General features: G+C 42.5%; 1 protein-coding gene across 3 annotated transcripts in view; it reads left to right on the forward strand.

Moving 5' to 3' along the window:
* LOC110505965 (E3 ubiquitin-protein ligase TRIM9) overlaps window positions 1–18,640 on the forward strand; it is an 82,624-nt gene that overhangs the window by 52,691 nt on the left and 11,293 nt on the right. For all 3 annotated transcript variants that reach the window (XM_036962969.2, XM_036962970.2, XM_090221355.1), the window contains one exon: window positions 17,241–17,351. In XM_036962969.2, the coding sequence (XP_036818864.2) occupies window positions 17,241–17,351 (111 nt within the window). The remainder of the gene's footprint in view (window positions 1–17,240; window positions 17,352–18,640) is intronic.

Consider the following 18,640-nt stretch of genomic DNA (forward strand, 5'->3'; position numbering starts at 1 on the left):
CCTGGAGTTATTTCTCTCTCTCTCTCCCTCTCTCTCTCTCTCTCTCTGGAGTTATTTCTCTCTCTCTCTCCCTGGAGTTATTGATCTCTCTCTCACTCTGGAGTTATTTCTCTCACTCTCCCTGGAGTTATTTCTCTCTCTCTCTCTCTCTGGAGTTATTTCTCTCTCTCTCTCCCTCTCGCTCTCGCTCTCTCTCTCTCTGGAGTTATTTCTCTCTCTCTCTGAAGTTATTTCTCTCTCTCTCTCCCTCTCGCTCTCTCTCTCTCTCTGGAGTTATTTCTCTCTTTCTCTCTCTGAAGTTATTTCTCTCTCTCTCCCTCTCCCTCTCTCTGGAGTTATTTCTCTCTCTCTCTCCCTCTCGCGCTCTCTCTCTCTCCCTGGAGTTATTTCTCTCTCTCTCTCCCTCTCGCTCTCGCTCTCTCTCTCTCTGGAGTTATTTCTCTCTCTCTCTGAAGTTATTTCTCTCTCTCTCTCCCTCTCGCTCTCTCTCTCTCTCTGGAGTTATTTCTCTCTTTCTCTCTCTGAAGTTATTTCTCTCTCTCTCCCTCTCCCTCTCTCTGGAGTTATTTCTCTCTCTCTCTCCCTCTCGCGCTCTCTCTCTCTCCCTGGAGTTATTTCTCTCTCTCTCTCCCTCCCGCGCTCTCTCTCTCTGAAGTTATTTCTCTCTCTCTCTCTCGCTGAAGTTATTTCTCTCTCTCTCTCTCTGAAGTTATTTCTCTATCTCTCAAGTTATTTCTCTCTCTCTCTCTCAAGTTATTTCTCTCTCTCTCAAGTTATTTCTCTCTCTCTCAAGTTATTTCTCTCTCTCTCTCTCAAGTTATTTCTCTCTCTCAAGTTATTTCTCTCTCTCTCTCTCTGAAGTTATTTATCTCTCTCTCTCTCTCTCTCTGAAGTTATTTCTCTCTCTCTCTCTCTCTCTCTCTATCTCTGAAGTTATTTCTCTCTCTCTCTCTCTCTCTCTCTCTCTCCTTATTGTCTTCACCAAGTAATTGAAATGTAATTCCTCCCACCTGACATAACCCAGACAAATGGATCTGGGCTCATCAGTACATCCCAAATGGCACCATATTCCCTATATAGTGCACTACAAGGGGGAGGAGAGGAGGGGAGAGGTGAGGTGAGAGGGGTGGAGAGAGAGGGGGGGGGGGGTAAGGGGGAGTGGTGGAGGAGAGGTGAGAGGGGTGAGTAGAGGGGTGAGGTGAGAGGGGTGGGGAGAGAGGAGGGGTAAGGGGGAGTGGTGGAGGAGAGGGGTGAGTAGAGGGGTAAGGGGGTGATGGGGAAGAGAGGAGGGGTGAGGGGGTGATGGGGAAGAGAGGAGAGGTAAGGGGGTGATGGGGAAGAGAGGAGGGGTGAGGGGGTGATGGGGAAGAGAGGAGGGGTAAGGGGGAGTGGTGGAGGAGAGGGGTGAGTAGAGGGTTGAGGGGGTGATGGGGAAGAGAGGAGGGGTAAGGGGGAGTGGTGGAGGAGAGGGGTGAGTAGAGGGGTGAGGGGGTGATGGGGAAGAGAGGAGGGGTAAGGGGGAGTGGTGGAGGAGAGGGGTGAGTAGAGGGGTGAGGGGGTGATGGTGAAGAGAGGAGAGGAGGGTGGTTAAACGTTTTCTGTTCAACAGGTTGTCTGCAGTGAGAAGAGAAGCACCTCTTGGAGCGGTGCCCAGGGCCACTGCAGGGGTGTGGACAACCTGACACCACAGCCTGGGCCCAGGGCCACTGCAGGGGTGTGGACAACCTGACACCACAGCCTGGGCCCAGGGCCACTGCAGGGGTGTGGACAACCTGACACCACAGCCTGGGCCCAGGGCCACACAGGAGCACACATACAGTACAAATAGCACCCAATTCCCTATATACAGCTCTGGTCTAAAGTAGTGCACTATAAATTGAACCCTATTCTCTATGTAGAGCTCTGGTCTAAAGTAGTGCACTATAAATGGAACCCTATTCTCTATATACAGCTCTGGTCTAAAGTAGTGCACTATAAATGGAACCCTATTCTCTATATACAGCTCTGGTCTAAAGTAGTGCACTATAAATGGAACCCTATTCTCTATATACAGCTCTGGTCTAAAGTAGTGCACTATAAATTGAACCCTATTCTCTATGTAGAGCTCTGGTCAAAAGTAGTGCACTATAAATGGAACCCTATTCTCTATATACAGCTCTGGTCTAAAGTAGTGCACTATAAATGGAACCCTATTCTCTATATACAGCTCTGGTCTAAAGTAGTGCACTATAAATGGAACCCTATTCTCTATATACAGCTCTGGTCTAAAGTAGTGCACTATAAATTTAACCCTATTCTCTATGTAGAGCTCTGGTCAAAAGTAGTGCACTATAAATTGAACCCTATTATCTATATAGAGCTGTGGTCTAAAGTAGTGCACTATAAATGGAACCCTATTCTCTATGTAGAGCTCTGGTCTAAAGTAGTGCACTATAAATGGAACCCTATTCTCTATATAGAGCTGTGGTCTAAAGTAGTGCACTATAAATGGAACCCTATTCTCTATATAGAGCTGTGGTCTAAAGTAGTGCACTATAAATGGAACCCTATTATCTATATACAGCTCTGGTCTAAAGTAGTGCACTATAAATGGAACCCTATTCTCTATATAGAGCTGTGGTCTAAAGTAGTGCACTATAAATGGAACCCTATTCTCTATATAGAGCTGTGGTCTAAAGTAGTGCACTATAAATGGAACCCTATTCTCTATATAGAGCTGTGGTCTAAAGTAGTGCACTATAAATGGAACCCTATTCTCTATATAGAGCTGTGGTCTAAAGTAGTGCACTATAAATGGAACCCTATTCTCTATATAGAGCTGTGGTCTAAAGTAGTGCACTATAAATGGAACCCTATTATCTATATACAGCTCTGGTCTAAAGTAGTGCACTATAAATGGAACCCTATTCTCTATATAGAGCTGTGGTCTAAAGTAGTGCACTATAAATGGAACCCTATTCTCTATATAGAGCTGTGGTCTAAAGTAGTGCACTATAAATGGAACCCTATTCTCTATATAGAGCTGTGGTCTAAAGTAGTGCACTATAAATGGAACCCTATTCTCTATATAGAGCTGTGGTCTAAAGTAGTGCACTATAAATGGAACCCTATTCTCTATATAGAGCTGTGGTCTAAAGTAGTGCACTATAAATGGAACCCTATTCCCTATATAGAGCTGTGGTCTAAAGTAGTGCACTATAAATGGAACCCTATTCTCTATATAGAGCTGTGGTCTAAAGTAGTGCACTATAAATGGAACCCTATTATCTATATACAGCTCTGGTCTGAAGTAGTGCACTATAAATGGAACCCTATTCCCTATATAGAGCTCTGGTCTAAAGTAGTGCACTATAAATGGAACCATATTCTCTATATAGAGCTGTGGTCTAAAGTAGTGCACTACAGTGAACAGGGAGCCATCCAGAGTCTACATTATTACAGTCTACTGGGCCAGAGGTCAGTTCACAGTCCACCAGCTAGTCCACAGTATTACAGTCTACTGGGCCAGGGGTCAGTTCACAGTCCACAGTATTACAGTCTACTGGGCCAGAGGTCAGTTCACAGTCCACCAGCTAGTCCACAGTATTACAGTCTACTGGGCCAGAGGTCAGTTCACAGTCCACCAGCTAGTCCACAGTATTACAGTCTACTGGGCCAGAGGTCAGTTCACAGTCCACCAGCTAGTCCACAGTATTACAGTCTACTGGGCCAGAGGTCAGTTCACAGTCCACCAGCTAGTCCACAGTATTACAGTCTACTGGGCCAGAGGTCAGTTCACAGTCCACCAGCTAGTCCACAGTATTACAGTCTACTGGGCCAGAGGTCAGTTCACAGTCCACCAGCTAGTCCACAGGCCTGGCAGGAAAAGAGCTCAAACATCGTTGTGGTTCTTAGGTCTTCGTTCCAATCCGTCTCCATGTACCATATAAAATGCACCGTGGTCGAAAGGAGTGACCAAATAATCACAGACCAGGGATATGGAGAGACCAGGGAGAGAGAGAAAGAGAGAGAGAGACCAGGGAGAGAGAGAGAGAGAGAGAGACCAGGGAGAGAGAGAGAGAGAGAGAGACAGAGAGAGAGAGAGAGAGAGAGAGAGAGAGAGACCAGGGAGAGAGAGAGACAGAGAGAGACAGAGAGAGAGAGAGACCAGGGAGAGAGAGAGAGAGAGAGAGACCAGGGAGAGAGAGAGAGAGAGAGAGACCAGGGAGAGAGAGAGAGAGAGAGAGAGACCAGAGAGAGAGAGAGACCAGGGAGAGAGAGAGACCAGGGAGAGAGAGAGAGAGAGAGAGAGAGAGAGAGAGACTAGGGAGAGACTAGGGAGATAGAGAGAGAGAGATCAGAGAGAGAGAGACCAGGGAGAGAGAGAGAGACCAGGGAGATAGAGAGACCAGGGAGATAGAGAGAGAGCGAGAGCGAGAGAGAGACCAGGGATATAGAGAGAGAGAGACAGACCAGGGAGATAGAGAGACCAGAGAGAGAGAGAGAGACCAGGGAGATAGGGAGGGAGAGAGACCAGACCATTTGTACATTGTTAAAACACTGTATATATATATAATATGACATTTGTAATGTCTTTACTGTTTTGAATCTTCTGTATGTGTAATGTTTACTGTTAATTTTAGTTGTTTTTCACTTTATATATTCACTTTGTATGACAGACCAGGGAGATATAGAGAGAGAGACCAGGGAGATAGAGAGAGAGAGACAGACCAGGGAGATAGAGAGACCAGAGAGAGAGAGAGAGAGACAGACCAGGGAGATAGAGAGACCAGAGAGAGAGAGAGAGACAGACCAGGGAGATAGAGAGACCAGAGAGAGAGAGAGAGAGACAGACCAGGGAGATAGAGAGACCAGAGAGAGAGAGGGAGACCAGGGAGATATAGAGAGAGAGAACAGGGAGATAGAGAGACAGACCAGGGAGATAGAGAGACCAGAGAGAGAGAGAGAGAGACAGACCAGGGAGATAGAGAGACCAGAGAGAGAGAGAGAGACAGACCAGGGAGATAGAAAGACCAGAGAGAGAGAGGGAGACCAGGGAGATAGAGAGAGAGAGACAGACCAGGGAGATAGAGAGACCAGAGAGAGAGAGAGAGACAGACCAGGGAGATAGAGAGACCAGAGAGAGAGAGAGAGAGACAGACCAGGGAGATAGAGAGAGCAGGGAGATAGAGAGAGAGAGACCAGGGAGAGAGAGAGAGACAGACCAGGGAGATAGAGAGACCAGAGAGAGACCAGGGAGAGAGAGAGAGACAGACCAGGGAGATAGAGAGACCAGAAAGAGAGAGAGAGAGAGACAGACCAGGGAGATAGAGAGACCAGAGAGAGAGAGAGAGACAGACCAGGGAGATAGAAAGACCAGAGAGAGAGAGAGAGACCAGGGAGATAGAGAGAGAGAGACAGACCAGGGAGATAGAGAGACCAGAGAGAGAGAGAGAGAGACAGACCAGGGAGATAGAGAGACCAGAGAGAGAGAGAGAGAGCAGGGTGATAGAGAGCGAGAGACCAGGAGTAAAGGCAGATCATGGGGATAGGGTGATAGAGAGACAGAGACCAGGAGTAAAGGCAGATCATGGGGATAGGGTGATAGAGAGACAGAGACCAGGAGTAAAGGCAGATCAGGGGGATAGGGTGATAGAGAGACAGACCAGGGGTAAGGGCAGATCAGGGGGATAGGGTGATAGAGACAGACCAGGGGGATAGGGTGATAGAGAGAGAGACCAGTTGGATAGAGACAGACCAGGGGTAAGGGCAGACCAGGGGGATAGGGTGATAGAGAGATAGACCAGTTGGATAGAGACAGACCAGGGGGATAGGGTGATAGAGAGAGAGACCAGTTCGATAGAGACAGACCAGGGGTATAGGGTGATAGAGAGAGAGACCAGTTGGATAGAGACAGACCAGGGGGATAGGGTGATAGAGAGAGAGACCAGTTGGATAGAGACAGACCAGGGGTAAGGGCAGACCAGGGGGATAGGGTGATAGAGAGATAGACCAGTTGGATAGAGACAGACCAGGGGGATAGGGTGATAGAGAGAGAGACCAGTTCGATAGAGACAGACCAGGGGTATAGGGTGATAGAGAGAGAGACCAGTTGGATAGAGACAGACCAGGGGGATAGGGTGATAGAGAGAGAGACCAGTTGGATAGAGACAGACCAGGGGTACGGGCAGACCACACTAGCGGTCGACCGATTATGATTTTTCAACGCCGCTACCGATACCGATTATTGGAGGACCAAATAAAGCCGATACCGATTATTGGAGGACCAAATAAAGCCGCTACCGATTATTGGAGGACCAAATAAAGCCGATACCGATTATTGGAGGACCAAATAAAGCCGATACCGATTATTGGAGGACCAAATAAAGCCGATACTGATTATTGGAGGACCAAATAAAGCCGATACCGATTATTGGAGGACCAAATAAAGCCGCTACCGATTAACCAGCCGATTATTATTATCATTTTTTGTAATAATGACAATTACAACAGTACTGAATGAACACTTATTTTAACTTAATCAGTTTAGCCTCAAATAAATAATGAAACATGTTCAATTTGGTTTAAATAATGCAAAAACACAGTGTTGGAGAAGAAAGTAAAAGTGCAATATGTGCCATGTAAAAAAAGCTAACGTTTCAGTTCCTTGCTCAGAACATGAGAACATATGAAAGCTGGTGGTTCCTTTTAACATGAGTCTTCAATATTCCCAGTTAAGAAGTTTTAGGTTGTAGTTATTATAGGAATTATAGGACTATTTCCCTCTATACCATTTGTATTTCATTAACCTTTGACTATTGGATGTTCTTATAGGCACTTTAGTATTGCCAGTGTAACAGTATAGCTTCCGTCCCTCTCCTCGCTCCTACCTGGGCTCGAACCAGACTGCCAGACTGCTCTATCAAATATCAAATCATAGACTATTATAACATAATAACACACAGAAATACGAGCCTTAGGTCATTAATATGGTCAAATCCAGAAACTATAATTTCTAAAACAAGACGTTTATTCTTTCAGTGAAATACGGAACCGTTCTGTATTTTATCTAACGGGTGGCATCCCTAAGTCTAAATATTGCTGTTACATTGCACAACCTTCCATGTTATGTCATAATTATGTACAATTCTGGCAAATTAGTTACGGTCTTTGTTAGGAATAAATGGACACAGTTCACAACGAGCCAGGCAGCCCAAACTGCTGCATTTACTCTGACTCTGCTTGTACAGAACGCAAGAGAAGTGAAACAATTTCCCTGGTTAAAATAAAATGAATGTTAGCAGGCAATATTTACTAAATATGCAGGTTTAAAAATATATACTTGTGTATTGATTTTAAAGAAAGGCGTTGATATTTATGGTTAGGTTCACGTTGGTGAAACGACACTGCTAAATCATCACCCGTTTGGCGAAGTTGAAGTAGGCTGTGATTCGTTGATAAATTAACAGGCACCGCACCAATTATATGCAACGCAGGACAAGCTAGTTAACCTAGTAATATCATCAACCATGTGTAGTTAACTAGTGATTATGGTAAGATTGATTGTTTTTTATAAGTGTAATGCTAGCTAGCAACTTACCTTGGCTTCTTGCAGCACTCGTGTAACAGGTAGTCAGCCTGATACTCAGGTTCCTCGTGGAGTGCAATGTAAGGCAGGTGGTTAGAGCGTTAGACTTGTAACCGGAAGGTTGCAAGTTCGAATCCCCGAGCTGAGAAGGTACAAATCTGTCGTTCTGCCCCTGAACAGGCAGTTAACCCACTGTTCCTAGGCCGTCATTGAAAATAAGAATTTGTTCTTAACTGACTTGTCTGGTTAAATAAAGGTGTAAAAAAATAAATAATAATTCGGCCAAATCGGTGTCCAAAAATACCGATTTCCGATTGTTATGAAAACTTGAAATCGGCCCTAATTAATCGGCCATTCCGATGAATCGGTCGACCTCGAGACCGATTACTACAGATCCTCAGGACATGGATTTGTTGGTTCTAATCCAGCTGGAAGGACTATATAAAATGTACCGCGGTCGCAGGACAACACACATTAGGAGTTACTGTCAACACACATTAGGAGTTACTGTCAACACACATTATGAGTTACTGTCAACACACATTATGAGTGACTGTCAACACACATTATGAGTGACTGTCAACACACATTATGAGTTACTGTCAACACACATTATGAGTTACTGTCAACACACATTATGAGTTACTGTCAACACACATTATGAGTGACTGTCAACACACATTATGAGTTACTGTCAACACACATTATGAGTTACTGTCAACACACATTATGAGTTACTGTCAACACACATTATGAGTTACTGTCAGCACACATTATGAGTTACTGTCAACACACATTAGGAGTTACTGTCAACACACATTATGAGTTACTGTCAACACACATTAGGAGTTACTGTCAACACACATTATGACTTACTGTCAACACACATTATGAGTTACTGTCAACACACATTATGAGTTACTGTCAACACACATTATGAGTTACTGTCAACACACATTATGAGTTACTGTCAACACACATTATGAGTTACTGTCAACACACATTATGAGTGACTGTCAACACACATTATGAGTTACTGTCAACACACATTATGAGTTACTGTCAACACACATTATGAGTTACTGTCAACACACATTATGAGTTACTGTCAACACACATTATGAGTTACTGTCAACACACATTATGAGTTACTGTCAACACACATTATGAGTTACTGTCAACACACATTAGGAGTTACTGTCAACACACATTATGAGTTACTGTCAACACACATTAGGAGTTACTGTCAACACACATTATGAGTTACTGTCAACACACATTATGAGTTACTGTCAACACACATTAGGAGTTACTGTCAACACACATTATGAGTTACTGTCAACACACATTAGGAGTTACTGTCAACACACATTAGGAGTTACTGTCAACACACATTATGAGTTACTGTCAACACACATTATGAGTTACTGTCAACACACATTATGAGTTACTGTCAACACACATTAGGAGTTACTGTCAGCACACATTAGGAGTTACTGTCAACACACATTAGGAGTTACTGTCAACACACATTAGGAGTTACTGTCAACACACATTATGAGTTACTGTCAACACACATTAGGAGTTACTGTCAACACACATTATGAGTTACTGTCAACACACATTATGAGTTACTGTCAACACACATTAGGAGTTACTGTCAACACACATTATGAGTTACTGTCAACACACATTAGGAGTTACTGTCAACACACATTAGGAGTTACTGTCAACACACATTAGGAGTTACTGTCAACACACATTATGAGTTACTGTCAACACACATTATGAGTTACTGTCAACACACATTAGGAGTTACTGTCAGCACACATTAGGAGTTACTGTCAACACACATTAGGAGTTACTGTCAACACACATTAGGAGTTACTGTCAACACACATTATGAGTTACTGTCAACACACATTAGGAGTTACTGTCAACACACATTATGAGTTACTGTCAACACACATTAGGAGTTACTGTCAACACACATTAGGAGTTACTGTCAACACACATTATGAGTTACTGTCAACACACATTATGAGTTACTGTCAACACACATTAGGAGTTACTGTCAACACACATTATGAGTTACTGTCAACACACATTATGAGTTACTGTCAACACACATTAGGAGTTACTGTCAACACACATTAGGAGTTACTGTCAACACACATTATGAGTTACTGTCAACACACATTATGAGTTACTGTCAACACACATTAGGAGTTACTGTCAACACACATTATGAGTTACTGTCAACACACATTAGGAGTTACTGTCAACACACATTAGGAGTTACTGTCAACACACATTATGAGTTACTGTCAACACACATTATGAGTTACTGTCAACACACATTATGAGTTACTGTCAACACACATTAGGAGTTACTGTCAGCACACATTAGGAGTTACTGTCAACACACATTAGGAGTTACTGTCAACACACATTAGGAGTTACTGTCAACACACATTATGAGTTACTGTCAACACACATTAGGAGTTACTGTCAACACACATTAGGAGTTACTGTCAACACACATTAGGAGTTACTGTCAACACACATTAGGCGTTACTGTCAACACACATTATGAGTTACTGTCAACACACATTATGAGTTACTGTCAACACACATTAGGAGTTACTGTCAACACACATTAGGAGTTACTGTCAACACACATTAGGAGTTACTGTCAACACACATTAGGAGTTACTGTCAACACACATTAGGAGTTACTGTCAACACACATTAGGAGTTACTGTCAACACACATTAGGAGTTACTGTCAACACACATTATGAGTTACTGTCTACACACATTATGAGTTACTGTCAACACACATTATGAGTTACTGTCAAAACACATTAGGAGTTACTCTCAACACACATTAGGAGTTACTGTGAACACACATTAGGAGTTACTGTCAACACACATCATGAGTTACTGTCAACACACATTAGGAGTTACTGTCAACACACATTAGGAGTTACTGTCAACACACATTATGAGTTACTGTCAACACACATTATGAGTTACTGTCAACACACATTATGAGTTACTGTCAACACACATTAGGAGTTACTGTCAACACACATTATGAGTTACTGTCAACACACATTAGGAGTTACTGTCAGCACACATTAGGAGTTACTGTCAACACACATTAGGAGTTACTGTCAACACACATTAGGAGTTACTGTCAACACACATTATGAGTTACTGTCAACACACATTAGGAGTTACTGTCAACACACATTATGAGTTACTGTCAACACACATTATGAGTTACTGTCAACACACATTATGAGTTACTGTCAACACACATTAGGAGTTACTGTCAACACACATTATGAGTTACTGTCAACACACATTAGGAGTTACTGTCAACACACATTAGGAGTTACTGTCAACACACATTAGGAGTTACTGTCAACACACATTATGAGTTACTGTCAACACACATTATGAGTTACTGTCAACACACATTAGGAGTTACTGTCAGCACACATTAGGAGTTACTGTCAACACACATTAGGAGTTACTGTCAACACACATTAGGAGTTACTGTCAACACACATTATGAGTTACTGTCAACACACATTAGGAGTTACTGTCAACACACATTATGAGTTACTGTCAACACACATTAGGAGTTACTGTCAACACACATTAGGAGTTACTGTCAACACACATTAGGAGTTACTGTCAACACACATTATGAGTTACTGTCAACACACATTATGAGTTACTGTCAACACACATTAGGAGTTACTGTCAACACACATTATGAGTTACTGTCAACACACATTATGAGTTACTGTCAACACACATTAGGAGTTACTGTCAACACACATTATGAGTTACTGTCAACACACATTATGAGTTACTGTCAACACACATTAGGAGTTACTGTCAACACACATTATGAGTTACTGTCAACACACATTAGGAGTTACTGTCAACACACATTAGGAGTTACTGTCAACACACATTAGGAGTTACTGTCAACACACATTAGGAGTTACTGTCAACACACATTATGAGTTACTGTCAACACACATTAGGAGTTACTGTCAGCACACATTAGGAGTTACTGTCAACACACATTAGGAGTTACTGTCAACACACATTAGGAGTTACTGTCAACACACATTATGAGTTACTGTCTACACACATTAGGAGTTACTGTCAACACACATTAGGAGTTACTGTCAACACACATTAGGAGTTACTGTCAACACACATTAGGAGTTACTGTCAGCACACATTAGGAGTTACTGTCAACACACATTAGGAGTTACTGTCAACACACATTAGGAGTTACTGTCAACACACATTATGAGTTACTGTCAACACACATTAGGAGTTACTGTCAACACACATTATGAGTTACTGTCAACACACATTATGAGTTACTGTCAACACACATTAGGAGTTACTGTCAACACACATTATGAGTTACTGTCAACACACATTAGGAGTTACTGTCAACACACATTAGGAGTTACTGTCAACACACATTAGGAGTTACTGTCAACACACATTATGAGTTACTGTCAACACACATTATGAGTTACTGTCAACACACATTAGGAGTTACTGTCAACACACATTAGGAGTTACTGTCAACACACATTAGGAGTTACTGTCAACACACATTAGGAGTTACTGTCAACACACATTAGGAGTTACTGTCAACACACATTAGGAGTTACTGTCAACACACATTAGGAGTTACTGTCAACACACATTATGAGTTACTGTCTACACACATTATGAGTTACTGTCAACACACATTATGAGTTACTGTCAAAACACATTAGGAGTTACTCTCAACACACATTAGGAGTTACTGTGAACACACATTAGGAGTTACTGTCAACACACATCATGAGTTACTGTCAACACACATTAGGAGTTACTGTCAACACACATTAGGAGTTACTGTCAACACACATTATGAGTTACTGTCAACACACATTATGAGTTACTGTCAACACACATTATGAGTTACTGTCAACACACATTAGGAGTTACTGTCAACACACATTATGAGTTACTGTCAACACACATTAGGAGTTACTGTCAGCACACATTAGGAGTTACTGTCAACACACATTAGGAGTTACTGTCAACACACATTAGGAGTTACTGTCAACACACATTATGAGTTACTGTCAACACACATTAGGAGTTACTGTCAACACACATTATGAGTTACTGTCAACACACATTATGAGTTACTGTCAACACACATTATGAGTTACTGTCAACACACATTAGGAGTTACTGTCAACACACATTATGAGTTACTGTCAACACACATTAGGAGTTACTGTCAACACACATTAGGAGTTACTGTCAACACACATTAGGAGTTACTGTCAACACACATTATGAGTTACTGTCAACACACATTATGAGTTACTGTCAACACACATTAGGAGTTACTGTCAGCACACATTAGGAGTTACTGTCAACACACATTAGGAGTTACTGTCAACACACATTAGGAGTTACTGTCAACACACATTATGAGTTACTGTCAACACACATTAGGAGTTACTGTCAACACACATTATGAGTTACTGTCAACACACATTAGGAGTTACTGTCAACACACATTAGGAGTTACTGTCAACACACATTAGGAGTTACTGTCAACACACATTATGAGTTACTGTCAACACACATTATGAGTTACTGTCAACACACATTAGGAGTTACTGTCAACACACATTATGAGTTACTGTCAACACACATTATGAGTTACTGTCAACACACATTAGGAGTTACTGTCAACACACATTATGAGTTACTGTCAACACACATTATGAGTTACTGTCAACACACATTAGGAGTTACTGTCAACACACATTATGAGTTACTGTCAACACACATTAGGAGTTACTGTCAACACACATTAGGAGTTACTGTCAACACACATTAGGAGTTACTGTCAACACACATTAGGAGTTACTGTCAACACACATTATGAGTTACTGTCAACACACATTAGGAGTTACTGTCAGCACACATTAGGAGTTACTGTCAACACACATTAGGAGTTACTGTCAACACACATTAGGAGTTACTGTCAACACACATTATGAGTTACTGTCTACACACATTAGGAGTTACTGTCAACACACATTAGGAGTTACTGTCAACACACATTAGGAGTTACTGTCAACACACATTAGGCGTTACTGTCAACACACATTATGAGTTACTGTCAACACACATTATGAGTTACTGTCAACGCACATTAGGAGTTACTGTCAACACACATTAGGAGTTAGTCAACACACATTAGGAGTTACTGTCAACACACATTAGGAGTTACTGTCAACACACATTAGGAGTTACTGTCAACACACATTAGGAGTTACTGTCAACACACATTAGGAGTTACTGTCAACACACATTAGGAGTTACTGTCTACACACATTATGAGTTACTGTCAACACACATTAGGAGTTACTGTCAACACACATTATGAGTTACTGTCAACACACATTAGGAGTTACTGTCAACACACATTAAGAGTTACTGTCAACACACATTATGAGTTACTGTCAACACACATTAGGAGTTACTGTCAACACACATTATGAGTTACTGTCAACACACATTAGGAGTTACTGTCAACACACATTATGAGTTACTGTCAGTCAGTGGGAGAACTGTACTGCTAATATCCAAACCAACACATAGATACAGAACACACACACACACACACACACAAACAGTGACACACACAGTGACACACACACACACAGTGACACACACACACACACACACAAACAGTGACACACACACACACAGTGACACACACACACACAGTGACACATACACAGTGACACACACACACACACACACACACACACAGTGACACACACACACACAGTGACACACACACACACACACAAACAGTGACACACACACACACACAGTGACACACACATACACAGTGACACACACACACACACACAGTGACACACACACACAGTGACACATACACAACACATGTAAAAATCCTCAGACTAGCAGTTGCTGGGCTAGTGTTGCTAGGTAACATCTATCTAAACAGCTCAAAGTCGAGGCTGGGATTCAGACTCAAATGGCACCCTATTCCCTATGTAGTGCACTACTTTAAACCAGGGCCCATAGTGCACCCTATTCCCTATGTAGTGCACTACTTTAAACCAGGGCCCATAGTGCACCCTATTCCCTATGTAGTGCACTACTTTAAACCAGGGCCCATAGTGCACCCTATTCCCTATGTAGTCCACTCTTTTAAACCAGGGCCCATAGTGCACCCTATTCCCTATGTAGTGCACTACTTTAAACCAGGGCCCATAGTGCACCCTATTCCCTATGTAGTGCACTACTTTAAACCAGGGCTCATAGTGCACTATATATGAAATAGGGTGCCATTTTGGACATACCCAGTGTGTTGTGGCCTGGGAGTAGGGTCGTCAAGGTGATTACATACCAGTATATCATAAACAGTGTTTTTTTAACATGGATCTCCTGAAATCAACACCAAGGAACATGAGATTAACATTTCATACTGATATGCTGTCAGCATACTACACAGATCATACACGTTAACGTTAGCTACTGAGCCAGCCAGACAGCTAACATTAGCTAGCTAGCTAACAGTAGCATACTACACAGATCATACACGTTATTGTTAGCTACTGAGCCAGCCAGACAGCTAACATTAGCTAGCTAGCTAACAGTAGCATACTACACCGATCATACACGTTAACGTTAGCTACTGAGCCAGCCAGACAGCTAACATTAGCTAGCTAGCTAACAGTAGCATACTACACCGATCATACACGTTAACGTTAGCTACTGAGCCAGCCAGACAGCTAACATTAGCTAGCTAGCTAACAGTAGCATACTACACCGATCATACACGTTAACGTTAGCTACTGAGCCAGCCAGACAGCTAACATTAGCTAGCTAGCTAACAGTAGCATACTACTCAGATCATACACGTTAACGTTAGCTACTGAGCCAGCCAGACAGCTAACATTAGCTAGCTAGCTAACAGTAGCATACTACACAGATCATACACGTTAACGTTAGCTACTGAGCAAGCCAGACAGCTAACATTAGCTAGCTAGCTAACAGTAGCATACTACACAGATCATCCACGTTAACGTTAGCTACTGAGCCAGCCAGACAGCTAACATTAGCTAGCTAGCTAACAGTAGCATACTACACCGATCATACACGTTAACGTTAGCTACTGAGCCAGCCAGACAGCTAACATTAGCTAGCTAGCTAACAGTAGCATACTACACAGATCATACACGTTAACGTTAGCTACTGAGCCAGCCAGACAGCTAACATTAGCTAGCTAGCTAACAGTAGCATACTACACCGATCATACACGTTAACGTTAGCTACTGAGCCAGCCAGACAGCTAACATTAGCCAGCTAGCTAACAGTACGCTTTACGCTTTAACTTGCAATGAAAATGACTTTCTAACTAAATTTGAAACGTATAAAATATCTGAAAATGTAGCTAGCTAGACTCTCTTCCGCGTGTACTTGGATTAAAGCTTCTCCCTCTCTGTCACGGATGCCACGGTCGCTCTTAGTTTTAAAGATGTAATCTGAAGACAGGCGTTTTATACAAGAGCCTTCTGTGTTTGTTCTCTTTTCGATTTCCTCTGCATATTTGCAATCTAACGACCTAAATGTTCTCCATCTCCTTAGCTATCGTATTCTGCTTCCACCGGGGCGTTCCACTGCTTTCATAACCCGGCCCTCTAGAAAGTGGAGAGCATTATTAACACTTTTGCAGTTATTTGTGATATCGTTCCAAAAAAAATCTGTGTTAGAAAGGATTACCTACACATACTGACCAGCTCATGTTATAGACGGAAGCGTGCTACATGGTAGACCAATCAGAACTTATCTCTCAGCATGTCCAGCCCATCCATTATCTCAGCCAATCATGGTCTTTTTCCTTGGCTAAACCAACTAGGTTTGTAATTGATTAAGACACGTGAAAGTTCACATTTTCTAGATGGCATTTCTGACATTAAAAAAATGTAAAGTTAAAATGCCTCTCTTGTGAAGTAGTGCCGAGCGACATGTGCTTAGTTTTCTGAAATTAGTCACATATTGTCAATTATGCCACTTTTTCCTCCAATCCTTTTCTCTCCCTCTTCTTCTCTCCTTCCTCTCCTCCTCTCCTCCTCTTATCTCCTTCCTCTCATCTCCTTCCTCTCCTCATCTTCTCTCCTTCCTCTCCTCCTCTTATCTCCTTCCTCTCCTCCTCTTCTCTTTTCCTCTCATCTCCTTCCTCTCCTCATCTTCTCTCCTTCCTCCCACCCTCTTCTCTTTTCCTCTCCTCGTCTTCTCTGCTTCCTCTCCTCTCTTTCTTGTCCTTCCCTTCTCTACTTCCTGCTCTGATGTCTTAAGCGCCACTCTTATTATTATTATTGTTATTATTATTCAACCACTGAAACCTCTGCTGTTTAATACAGTATGTGTCCCTCCCTAATACCTATCTATTCGCTCTTAGAATTTGAATTAACATCTCCCTCCCTCCCTCTCTTCCTCTTTCCCTCCTGCTCTCCCTCCCTCTCTTCCTCCCTCCCTCCCTCTCTTCCTCCCTTCCTCTCTCTCTCCCTCCCTCACAGGTGGTGAGGGATCAAATATCTCATTGTACAGTGAAGCTGCGCCAGACAACAGGCCTGATGGAATACTGTGTGGAGGTCATCAAGGAGAACGACCCCAGCGGGTTCCTACAGGTGTGTGCGCGTGTGTGTGTGTGCGTGTGTGTACGTAGAACGACCCTAGCGGGTTCCTACAGGTGTGTGTGTGTTTGTGTAGAACGACCCTAGCGGGTTCCTCCAGGTGTGCATGCGTGTGTGTGTGTGTGTGTGTGCGTGTGTGTGTGTGTGTGTACGTGTAGAACAACCCTAGCGGGTTCCTCCAGGTGTGCATGCGTGTGTGCATGCGTGTGTGTGTGTGTGTAGAGCGACCCTAGCGGGTTCCTCCAGGTCAGTGAAGGACACCAGCTAGTTGAGCTGACGTCATTACAACCACATTACAGGTCTCCCAATGGGAGATTTCCTGGGTGTATGGACATCCACGTTATGATAGAACACATCCACGTTATGTTAGAACACATCCACGTTATGATAGAGCACATCCACGTTATGATAGAACACATCCACATTATGATAGAACACATCCACGTTATGTTAGAACACATCCACGTTATGATAGAACAGTTCCACGTTATGATAGAACACATCCACGTTATGATAGAACACATCCACATTATGTTAGAACACATACACGTTATGTTAGAACACATCCACGTTATGATAGAACACATCCACGTTATGTTAGAACACATCCACGTTATGATAGAACACATCCACGTTATGTTAGAACACATCCACGTTATGTTAGAACACATCCACGTTATGTTAGAACACATCCACGTTATGTTAGAACACATCCACGTTATGTTAGAACACATCCACGTTATGTTAGAACACATCCACGTTATGTTAGAACACATCCACGTTATGTTAGAACACATCCACGTTATGTTAGAACACATCCACGTTATGTTAGAACACATCCACGTTATGATAGAACACATCCACGTTATGATAGAACACATCCACGTTATGTTAGAACACATCCACGTTATGTTATAACACATCCACGTTATGATAGAACACATCCACGTTATGATAGAACACATCCACGTTATGATGGAGAGGTTCAACGGGTAAGTGCAGAGTCACATGAACTCATGGATGACATGTTTACGTCTCTGTGTGCAGTTTGAAGGAAGTCTGAAGGTAGTTTTGTGAGCTATTGATAACTAACGTTAGCGCAATGTCTAGAAGTCTACAGGAACAGCTAGCATGCTGTGTTTGTATGACCACTCATCACATACAGCAGCTTTCAGATGGATATCTGGTCTAAAGTAGTGGACTATATAGGGAATAGGGTAGTGGACTATTTAGGGAATAGGGTAGTGCACTATATAGGGAATAGGTTGCCATTTGGGACATAA

The sequence above is a fragment of the Oncorhynchus mykiss genome, chromosome 25 (assembly GCF_057628025.1).
Source record: "Oncorhynchus mykiss isolate SJ-2025 chromosome 25, ASM5762802v1, whole genome shotgun sequence".
NCBI lineage: Eukaryota > Metazoa > Chordata > Actinopteri > Salmoniformes > Salmonidae > Oncorhynchus > Oncorhynchus mykiss.